General features: G+C 37.9%; 1 protein-coding gene across 3 annotated transcripts in view; it reads right to left on the reverse strand.

The window, feature by feature from the left end:
* The window catches only part of LOC103517143 (speckle-type POZ protein B), a 51,161-nt gene extending 42,186 nt beyond the window's left edge, over positions 1-8,975 (reverse strand). For 2 of the 3 annotated variants that reach the window (XM_026829350.1, XM_026829349.1), the window contains exon 1: positions 6,481-7,112. In XM_026829350.1, coding sequence (XP_026685151.1) covers positions 6,481-6,625 — 145 coding nt within the window. In that variant the 5' untranslated portion in view covers positions 6,626-7,112. Of the gene's footprint in view, positions 1-6,480; positions 7,113-8,693 lie in introns of those variants that run through there. The other variant, XM_026829352.1, reaches the window with a different exon arrangement.
* Positions 8,976-12,178: the final 3,203 nt, after the last annotated feature.

Consider the following 12,178-nt stretch of genomic DNA (forward strand, 5'->3'; position numbering starts at 1 on the left):
TTTGGCGGGTTTCGACCGCTTTTTGGCGGGTTTCGACCGCTTTTTGGCGGTTTTCAGCTATATTGACTAAACGATTAGAGATATTGTAAATGTTACAACAGAACACCCAAATAAGCACCATTCAATAGGATAAGGAAAGTCGTGTGATGTTCACACCAGATTTTTTCACTCACGTTCAGACTGTGAGCTTGAGTGGCGGGCGGGCATTATGTAAGTCCGATTTGGAGAGAGAGAGAGAGAGAGAGAGAGAGAGAGAGAGAGAGAGAGAGAGAAAGGAGGGAAAAGGAGATAGAGAGCAAAAGAAGGAACTTCTCCCCCAGGAGAAAGGGAGAGACAAGAGAAAGGGAAACAGAGAGATGTAAAAGAGAGAAAAAGAAAGCGAGTTGTTTCTGACTCTAAAATGTAAACAACGTTCCAACTGATGAATAATGTGTTTATCAAAGTTGATAAACATTGTTTATCTTTGGCTATTTTACGCTGATAAGAGAAAATCATAATCATAAAATAATCAAAGTAAAACTACACAGTAGGTAAATAACAGACATGCAGTTGGCACACTCCTAGTTGATGGAGAATACAAATAACAAATAAGTACGTAAGAAAAATCAAATAAATAATACTTGGTGCTTTTAAATCAAATAAGTAAATACGTAGGTATATGAGAAATCAAATAAAAGGTAGATTCAATTTAGCTCTTGCCAAATTGCTAGGTATTGATATACGTAGGACGTAGATTCGAAAACAAGCTGGGCCCGTCCCTCCGGGAATTTTTTAGCCCGTAGTTTATTCGATCGTGATTAGAGAAAATCAGTACCTATGTACATTATACCTGCCTAATTTGTTTAATATTCAGTTTTGTCAAAATTTCCACCACCACTTTCGTGTTCCAGGTAAAAAGACCTTTATTTTGATATATAGGTTGACTAGGTTTGGATAAGTCCTTTTATGGGGACAGACAGACACCGAAGCGAATACAATAGCCCGTCCACTATACCTTTATTATTACGATGACAGACACCGAAGCGAATACAATAGCCCGTCCACTATACCTTTTTTTATTACTATCGTAATAATAAAGGAAGGACGGGCTAAAAAGCCTGCAAAACCTTGAAAAGCATATGAAAACAAATAACGACAGCTTTTATGTAACAATCAAGACAATATGAAATCAGTATCTCCAACCCTGTCCTTGACCACTTTCCTTCTCAGTTGCAGAAATATAAACAAAGAGAAAAATATAGCAAAAGTTCCATTTCCTACACCATTCTATTCCAAAAATTCAGCAAACTTTCAGTCTTAAGACTCTTAAGGCGCAATTATGTAACAATCAAGACAATATGAAATCAGTATCTCCAACCCTGTCCTTGACCACTTTCCTTCTCAGTTGCAGAAATATAAACAAAGAGGAAAATATAGTAAAAGTTCCATTTCCTACACCATTCTATTCCAAAAATTCAGCAAACTTTCAGTCTTAAGACTCTTAAGGCGCAATAACACTGAGACAACAAGTAGCATATGCTGCATTGAATTATGCTTTTGAAGCACCTCAAATCTCAATGGATTGTCAACATGAGGCAACAATCGCAACATGCATATGCTTTAAAGATTTTGAATTGAATTGATATGATTTTGGAGCGTGCTACCTACGTGCTGCTTGGAAGCAAGCTTCATTACAGCTTGCGTCATGTTACTTCAGTGTAATAAGCGCGTTTAGCCTTTATAACTCCAACTGTATTTGTCTCTTTCAGCCCAGACTTTCTCTTGCCACGTGCTTCCGTAAATTGCAACTCTCTTCAAGCAACAAGGGAGAACACGAAGAGCACATACACAATGCTTCCTCCACTTCATTCTGCTCTAGAAGATTCGAAAATAGCTCTCTCTGTGACGTCATCACGCTGGTTACCACATGTTTTGCACCTCCATGTTATACTTGCTTTTGTTATCGCGCAAAACATCGATAAGCATAAGCACACTGAGTAATGAAACGCCTCACTAAGCTCAGGGGGTGACTGAAGTAGAAAGACATGGACATTGGACATAACCGCCTTGTGACAAATGAAGAATGAGTATGAGTACCTACCTAATGAACTTTGAAAGCATTGAAATTGAATGTTGGGTACTCTAGATATAAATCTGTAATTAAATATAGGTAGGTATGTGATAAACTGATAAAGGAAACAAAGGATCATGGAAGGTCCCTTTTGTTGGGCCAAAGAATGTCCTGGATACCTCGAAAACAAACTCATTGACGTCAAAATATTTCATGGAATGTCTTCAAAATATTTGTGGTATGACCTCAAAGTAGGCAGGTATGCATGGATTTACGTCAAAGTATAATAATAATAACCTCTTTATTGACATTCAATCAATGCATGGGATTAAGTTGTTTTCAGACCCTCGTTCTAGAAAGGTCTTCGACCTTTGCATTTCATACTTCGCAAAAGACGTGCCCCCATTCAGACACTGTCATCCATTCAGACACACCACGCTCACCAGTACTCAACTTGAGTGTTTGTCTAAGTCCAGTATAGACCGGCATCATACTGATAAACTGACTCAAGTTCGGGAGATCCCTAATTCCAAGAATTTCGTCTGAGGCAATTTTTCATTGATTACTTATGTACATCTCAGTTTTATCAGTGATTAACTCATTTAGTAAACATTCATTTAGCAAGTGCCTATCTATACCTAGATACATATTTCCTTGTTAAATGTGTTCAAATCACTCATCACAGTTTACTATTTTTAATACTTACATACCCGAATGGGTATAAGCCATAAGGATATAAGGTGGTCATAGATATTTTAACGAAGCTATAGGTATACAATAGGGTACCTAAACTTACATAGCTTGTAGGTTTACGTGGTTATGCCAGATAGATTCGTATAGGTAAGTCCATTACCTAAGCTAGATAGACCATTGTACAATAATAGGGTACCTACCCCGAACCGAGCTAGACAAATTAGATAAGTTAACCTTACTTACCACCTGGAGATCTGGGGTAAGGTGGAGACAAATTGCATAAAGTAATCAGGTTACACAACAAACTTCTTTGTAATCTTTGTTTTCTCCAAGTTAACCCTAGAGTGTCACAGTGTCAAGTGATTCAAGTGAAACGTTTTGCAAACCGTCAAGAAAAACAAGACGGTTGAAGGTGTGGATCAAGATATTTGTCAAGTTTTGTCATTTGTATCAGTTATTTGTACCCACTTCTAGGAAATCTTTTATACCCAGGATGTTCTAGGTGAGAATATGGATGAAATTCATGATAAAATCAGAAGATACCCATTTCAATGTCATAATGTCATTCATCAAATCATCACCTACGAATCCTACGATGCTCCTTCTGAACTCTCTCTATCTAGCACCCATTGATTAATCTGATGGATTCCATTTGATCAAGATCCAAAATTCCGAATGCAGTTCACTGAACTATAATTTACAAACCTGGAGCAACTCAATCACTTACGTCAAGTTTTTGTGACGTCAGTAACTGACGATTGTCGGTTCATTAAATACATAATACAGATGTTGGCGTCTCATTGTTACACCCTATGTTTTCGTGGACCGTAGCAATGAAGATGTGAAATAGAACGTGATAAGAGCTGCTGCGCGCGCGCATGTACAGAACGTCAAGGAACAAGAACCAAGCCTGACGAAGGACAAAAGAATTGTATGAGGGTGAAACCTAAAACCCGATACCTTGGGTTGTACTGGAGAGACGAGATGAAGATTATAGAGACCCAACGAACAGGGGCCGCAGAGGTAAGTTAAAATAAGTACAAAGTACAAAACTAAAGCCGTGCAGTACATGTAAGCTAAAGGTGAGTCCATGGACTAGTATAGTCGATCGACCGACGCGTCGTCGACCAGAACCCGTACCTATGTGGTTGGTAAGATCGAAGAATTTCGGTGGAATGAAAAAGTCGACCAACGAACAGGGGCCGCAGAGGTAAGTTAAAATAAGTACAAAGTACAAAACTAAAGCCGTGCAGTACATGTAAGCTAAAGGTGAGTCGACCAACGCGTCGTCGACCAGAACCCATACCTATGTGGTTGGTAAGATCAAAGAATTTCGGTGGAATGAAAAAGTCGGGTTACAATTTTCTCTATAAGGTCAATTTCCAGAGCCCTCATGCTTCACGAAATCTGGATTGGTCTCAAGACCCCAATTTAATGTGTCCAATCCTCTACAGCCAAACCCTGAAGTCTTATAGTCAAAGCCCGAATTCTATGTAAACCTAGTCTAGGAGAAACTAGTCCATAATCTGTTCACCAATGCCGCATCGGCCTGACAATCTTGCATTGAGGGGTGGTTTTGGTATGTTCCATAAAGTCTCAGTACAACTTGCCTTCACTAAGGTACACGCAACTATATCTATCGTCACGCTGGTTACCACATGTTTTGCACCTCCATGTTATACTTGCTTTTGTTATCGCGCAAAACATCGATAAGCATAAGCACACTGAGTCACTGAGTAATGAAACGCCTCACTAAGCACTTCAGGGGGGTGACTGAAGTAGAAAGACATGGACATTGGACATAACCGCCTTGTGACAAATGAAGAATGAGTACCTAATGAACGTTGAAAGCATTGAAATTGAATGTTGGGTACTCTTAGATATAAATCTGTAATTAAATATAGGTAGGTATGTGATAAAGGAAACAAAGGATCATGAAAGGTCCCTTTTGTTGGGCCAAAGAATGTCCGCTTCACGAAATCTGGATTGGTCTCAAGACCCCAATTTAATGTGTCCAATCCTCCACAGCCAAACCCTGAAGTCTTATAGTCAAAGCCTGAATTCTATGTAAACCTAGTCTAGGAGAAACTAGTCCATAATCTGTTCACCGATGCCGCATCGGCCTAACAATCTTGCATTGAGGGGTGGTTTTGGTATGTTCCATAAAGTCTCAGTACAACTTGCCTTCACTGAGGTACACGCAACTATCAAAGATTTCCACCTCCTAACCAGTAAAACGAGTACATTATCTGAGCTGAGTAATGAATTCCTGAAACCAACACCTGAACAGCAGAGAGTAGCAAACAAAGAGTAGGAAACCCAACCCTCTCAACCTCAAACCCAGTGTTGTCTAGATAGCAGTCTTACCATTTAGGTATCAGAAGTATTAGTACGTACCTATTACGTTTATATTTCTGTTTAGGTTTATGTCAAACATCTGGTACTCATTTGGAAGATATCATGGAAGAGTTGGTAAGAAATGAGGGGAACCTTGCCTTGATACCTTGATAGATTATGAGATCTTGCAAAGAGTTGAACTTATAAGACAGAATACGTTTGAGAAATGACAAGATAGAACGGTTTATTCTAAGTAGGGACGTGAGATTTTAAAGATTTACCTTGGCTATTAGTTGGAACAGGTGAAGTCTTCCAGACATACCTACCTAGAACCTATGCAGAAACGAAGAAGTCAGCAAATGGAGGAATGAAGTAGAGAGCTGTAATCTAACGATCTAACCAAAGATTGAATTGATATCTAACCTAACATATCTCAAAATTCCAAGGCAAAACTTAAAAGCTGGTTATGTAATAGGTTTTCTCAGAGTAATGAATTCCTGAAACCAACACCTGAACAGCAGAGAGTAGCAAACAAAGAGTAGGAAACCCAACCCTCTCAACCTCAAACCCAGTTGTCTAGATAGCAGTCTTACCATTTAGGTATCAGAAGTATTAGTACGTACCTATTACGTTTATATCTCTGTTTAGGTTTATGTCAAACATCTGGTACTCATTTGAAAGATATCATGGAAGAGTTGGTAAGAAATGAGGGGAACCTTGCCTTGATTGATTATGAGATTCCAAGGCAAAACTTAAAAGCTGGTTATGTAATAGATTTTGGGTATTCCACTCTTTGTGTGATATTTGCAATTCCTTTCATGAATTTACAAAGTCTCTACGGAATTTCTGTTCATAGGACTTTCGAATGCCTTCCTCAAAATGCTCTCAGCTCTCACCCACCAAATATTGAACTCCCTGGCAAATCCCCTTCTATACTGTCCCTTCCTCTTTTACTGTCACTTTCTCGTTCAACCTTGAATGCATTGTCCCATTTGTTCATTGTTCCACTTTCTTCAGTTATCTACTATGTTCCAGCTGGTACCTGGTACACCTATTGGAAGTATGTACCAATCTACCAATCTGTTCAGGTTCTCAATATTGTGTATCCAATTTGTTTTCGTCAACACTATTGCAATAATTTGAACACCATAAAGGATTTTTTTAAAGATTTCTGGATTGTCTTTTTAGTGTTGGGTCAAGGATTTTTTGACACATGATCTATTAAATGTATTGAGTTGAGTAGAATCCAAGGAGATCTACTGTACAGTCGTCCATGTTAGGTATATCTCGTATCTACTCAATACAGTCGTCCATATTGTGCCTTGAGAATGCATTCTAATGATGTGCTTGGTTTTAGGCATAGAGAAATGTAATTGTTGTGTGGTTTAGGTTAAGCTTACCCTCAATGAATTTCTTCCAGTTCCAAATGGAGTGATGCTTCATGGTGGAGTCTTTGCTTGGAAGCGGATGTTTCTGAGACCAAGATGTAGCGGTGGCCTGACTTTGGGACGATGACACAGGCGATGCTGATGATGAGGTGTCCATCAATATAAATATAGGCACAAACAGTTTGCACAACTATACGGATTGAGCGTTTTACTTGTCCGCTGTCCCACGGCTTGATTTATTGGAAGAAATGTCCACACAAGTGGCTTCGTGAGAATGTTTCCTTCATTCTAATTTGAAGAGAAGCCATTTTTTTCTCTCACAAAAAAAAAATAAAAAAACGAAGCACAATTTTACAAGACAGGACAAAATTTAGAATTAAGGACACACAAAGAAATTCCTCGATTAGGAAGTTGCTTTCAGAGGCATATTAGCTGAACTCCTATCGGGACTTTAAGTTGGAAGACGTTGTCAATGAACACCGAATGAAATAAATGATGTTTCGATATTTTACACAAACTGTGGGAATTCATTTTGAACATTTTGGAAAGAAACTGAATAAAAATATTGTGTCTGTTGACCTGAACAAAGAGAAAAGAAACACACGATCCCAGCGAGGTAGCGTTACAACTAAACAAATCCACAATATGGTGGATGGGAGTTGTGTTGGATATATTGAGCGATGGAGAGGGGTTTCCAATATACTGGGTTACCTAGGTGACGCGACGCGAAGAGACGTCATGTGGGGGGTAAGAAGGTCAATCATATGACACCCATATCTCCCATTCTAGTCACCTAGGCCTAATACTCATCTCTGCCTATGTCACGCATAGAGATCGAAGATCAGATGGCGTAGAATGCAGCTGCTTGGAAGAAAAAGGTTTTTATATAAATATATAGCTGCTTCGTCACACAGACATTGTCAGTTAAAACTAAATGTACCTAACTAACCTTGTTTTTACCTCTCATTGAACTTGCAATTGCATAAATAATAATAAAGAATAGGTACCTACCCACACCTACACTTGATTCCGTAGGTACCTATCAGATTACTAATGCGATGACTCAGAAATAGGTAGGTACCTTACTAGACGATATAGGTAAGAATTAGGTACATTGGACTTCGGTTAGAGATTGATAAGAAGATAAAGGTACCCTACATTTTTATCTATTCATCAATAAATCAATTTTAATTTAATATCTCTTATCAATCCTGACATAATGGACATGATTATTTTGTTCACCTTTATCATTAAGTAGGTACTTAGGTATTGGAGTATTTTCAATAGAGCACGTACGTACCTAATTAAGTTTGTAAGTAGGTATGATAACGCTAGTCTGGGCACGTACCAAATACCTACATTGGCTAAACAAGTATCCCTATAGATCACTGAAGTTAAGCAAAGTTGCGCGTGGTTAGTAGGTATTGATGACCATCTGGGATTCTAAGCAATCGCGTGATGCTGGCTTTTTCGGCGGGATGAGGCTAATTTTGCTGAATGGAGGGTAAAATGTGCGTCTTTAGACAGACCTTTGGTAGTTATAGTTATACAGTGACTTTATGCCTCTGGGAAAAATGGCCAATGAAAGGGTAGTTTACATGAAAAACCGTTCAATTGACCAATCACAGACTAGGTATACATATTTGTAATTTTGTATCCAATTTCACTATTAGGTACAAAAAAGTAGAAGCAATCCATAACAAGTACCTACCAAGGTAGTTTTGTGAACCAACCTCACAGTAGTGTAGAGTGCAGTCGACTTCGAATTTGGCGGTTGGTGGTTCGATTCCAAATCATGTCATAAAATTTATCAAGCTGTATGGGGGAATGACGTTTGTAATATTCATGCATCGCACAGTTAAAATTCCTTATGAATCTTATCATGAGAATGCAAATTTGACCCATTTTTAAAAACCATGCGTACTAAATGAAGGTAGGTTAGATGGACAAATAATGTTAATTAGGTCAAAATAACCTCCCTTCTACTCTTGACCTCAAAAAAAAATAATAATAATAAATAATACAAACACACACACAAGAGTAGGGAAAACTAATTGAACTTTTAAAGGTCCTTAGGTCCGTTCTCGGGACGGATGGCTTTCTCCTATCCTGTCCTCCTCTTTTCGATTTCGGGAAGATAAGACATTAAGACCTCACAGTGCTTTCAGTAGTTGCAGTTCCCTCTATCAAATCTCTGGGGGGAAAGAAGAAATTCTCGTACTTACCATCAATCAGCTTGGTAAGTCGGTCCCTATGTTTCTCAGCCATGATCAGCTCCCGTAACATATTGCCTTCACAAAGCTTTCTCCAAAGTTCTTGCTTCCTCTAATTGATCCTCCAGAGGCTCTAGAAAATAAAACTCGATTCTTCCCCCAAAGTATTGGTGCCCTTTCGCGAATAAATTACGGAAATTCCACCTTCAGACGGTAACCAAATTCTGTGCGAAAAATCTCGTTTCGATTGCAAATTGAGGAGAAAAAATTAAAATTTTCACACCTCTGTTTAATTCTATACTTTTAGAACACACTAGGCAACTTCAGACGGTAACCAAATTCTGTGCGAAAAATTTCGTTTCGATTGCAAATTGAGGAGAAAAAATTAAAATTTTCACACCTCTGTTGAATTCTATACTTTTAGAACACACTAGGTTAAAATGTTTTTATTTGTTTGTATAGTTGGTTATAGGTAAGTTTAACTCAATAAGAATACGAGCATTCATCACTGCTAGTGCCATATCAAACAATGCAAGATGCAAATGTTACACAATCTCTGAATTAAACTGCGTCGATTCCGCGCGGGTAACTAATAGGCCGTAAGCCAACTTCGTAGCTGCCTAGGCATAAAGATTTCTGTTTTTATTTCCTACAAGTTTATTGTCGCCATTATCAATGACATGACATCGCGTGAAGTGTCTAGTAGACTCTTCATGTTATGGACATCTCTTTATGATAATATGAATATCATGAATTCATGACATTCTGAATCTTCTCTTCATGATAATATGACATGAAGAAATGAAACGAATTGGTTGATGGAACAAAACTGAGGTCTAAGTTTCATCTTAGTTTGTAAATCTGTTTGTTTGTTTGTCCCACGATAGGTAATTACCTATCGGTACAAATTTTTGTCGATGGTGGAATTCGAACCCGGGACCTTTTTACCTATTTCTTTGCACATCCGAAATCAAAACGGGGAATAATTTTTATGACCGCCTACTTATTTATGAGTATGCAATACGTTCAACTACTTAATTACGTGGATCTCTCTCTCTCTCTCTCTCTCTCTCTTAGAATTAAGCTAGGTAGGTACCTAGTTTAATTCTTATTCAGGAAGAGGTATTCCATTGCATAACAAGGAAAGCTAAAACCATAAATCCACATTTTGGTTTCTTAACCTCTGATCCATATTCTTCACCTGCGTAGATATTTAACTACCTACCTCTTTATTCTGTGGTAAGATGTTCATATTGCATGAAAATTCAAGCAGATGAGACTACCTATAGTTAGGTATTATTTTGATTTAGGTACCTGTCTAGTTAGATATCTCATAGTTACCTACCTATAACCTATATTAGGTAGGTATGATGATTTTATCCTGATGAGACCTAAGGATCGTTTTCGGGAGAGCAAACCTGTCCTGTCTTCGTTCTCTCTTAGCTTTTGGACTATAAGACCTTAGCAATATTACAGTTCCCTCTATCAATCCTCCGACTTATTCGTGTACCAACATCAGTATACCAAATAAGTACCAATTATTAATTATTTCTCAGTGCCAAAAAAGTACCAATAATTATTTGTCACAGCCAAAAAAGTTTAGTGTTTAGAACATTGAACTGTCCGAATTTTCGCGCAACGAGTTTATACATAGTTGTGGACTTACAATGAGTCTTTTGGTAAGTCATTTATTTATTTTGTTTAAATTTTCAAGGGGTTTAATCTAATTTTTCAAGGGGTTAATATTGTCAACGTACAACTACAAAGGTCTTCGGTGACAGGTTACCCTCCATTCAACGACAAACTACCCGTCTTCATTCTTAAACCTCTCCCAGTCTCTGAGTAGGGCCAGAAAAATTCAGCAGTACGTCTGATAGTGACTTATCCGTATACTAACCACGCGCAACGTTGCTTAACTTCAGTGATCCCAACTTTCAAAGGGTTAGTCCGATTTTGCAAGCTTATTTTGTAGTACAGTCAAACCTGTCTAAATTCGACCCGATTAGAACTTTGTAGCCCCCATAATTGACATTTTACTGCGCGAGTTCTAGGTACAATTCTTTGTACCTCTCGTGCACGTGATACGTATTGGAGTCTCTGCGGCACCAATCCAGATTAATCAACAATTAAACGCATTGCAAAACGATCACATGGAATAAATATCCTAATTTAGACTGCGTATACCAAAAGACACGTGAATTGGTCAATGTCTGTGCAAATCCAGTGTCATTGAGTTGATACACCTGTAGTTCACAATACAACTGTAATACAACATATTAAAATAGAATAATACAACATACACCTTGTCTAATTCATTGTTACCGAGAACAAAACCTATTTGCCAATAGAGATAGGTGGGTAAGTAGGTATTACCTACACTTTATTATGAGAGGATATGCGTTTAGTATTTTAGGCCAGAGTAAGGTCAGTTAGGATGTTGAGAAATTGGATAGTCTTACACAAAACCTATTTGCCAATAGAGATAGGTGGGTAAGTAGGTATTACCTACACTTTATTATGAGAGGATATGCGTTTAGTATTTTAGGCTAGAGTAAGGTCAGTTAGGATGTTAAGAAATTGGAGAGTCTTATACATTAATTGGTTGTTGGAACCAATATATCTAACATTAATAACCTGCTGGTTCTGTGACTAAATCGTATTTTAATTATACCTAGATAGGTAGGTAGTTAACGTACATACGGACTAGCTATAAGCTATGCTAACAAATATCGTCCACTTACCAATAGGTCCTGGGAGCTTCGATTAAGTTAAGCATGGCACTTATCAAAGATGTTGTTCCTCTATTTTCTCAGTTGATTTGGGTCGAACCAATAATCTTCAAATCCAAAAACCATCGCGCTAGAATTTTGTAATGAGAAATCAAACATCCTCTCTTCTGTCAACAGATAAACCTCTGCACTATACTCTGTGACTAAATCGTATTTTAATTATACCTAGATAGGTAGGTAGTTAACGTACATACGGACTATCTATTAGCTATGCTAACAAATATCGTGCACTCACTTACCAATAGGTCCTGGGAGCTTCAATTAAGTTAAGCATGGCACTTATCAAAGATGTTGTTCCTCTATTTTCTCAGTTGACTTGGGTCGAACCAATAATCTTCAAATCCAAAAACCATTGCGCTAGAATTTTGTAATGAGAAATCAAATAACTACCTACCTCTTTATTCTGTGGTAAGATGTTCATATTGCATGAAAATTCAAGCAGATGAGACTACCTATAGTTAGGTATTATTTATTTTGATTTAGGTACCTGCCTAGTTAGATATCTCATAGTTACCTACCTAGGTACCTATACCTGCGGCCGTAAGCCAACTTCGTAGCTGCCTAGGCATAAAGATTTCTGTTTTTATTTCCTACAAGTTTATTGTCGCCATTATCAATGACATGGCATCGCGTGAAGTGTCTAGTATACTCTTCATGATAAGGACATCTCTTTATGATAATATGAATATCATGAATTCATGACATACT

The sequence above is a fragment of the Diaphorina citri genome, unplaced genomic scaffold, assembly GCF_000475195.1.
Source record: "Diaphorina citri unplaced genomic scaffold, Diaci psyllid genome assembly version 1.1 scaffold1764, whole genome shotgun sequence".
Classification (NCBI taxonomy): domain Eukaryota; kingdom Metazoa; phylum Arthropoda; class Insecta; order Hemiptera; family Psyllidae; genus Diaphorina; species Diaphorina citri.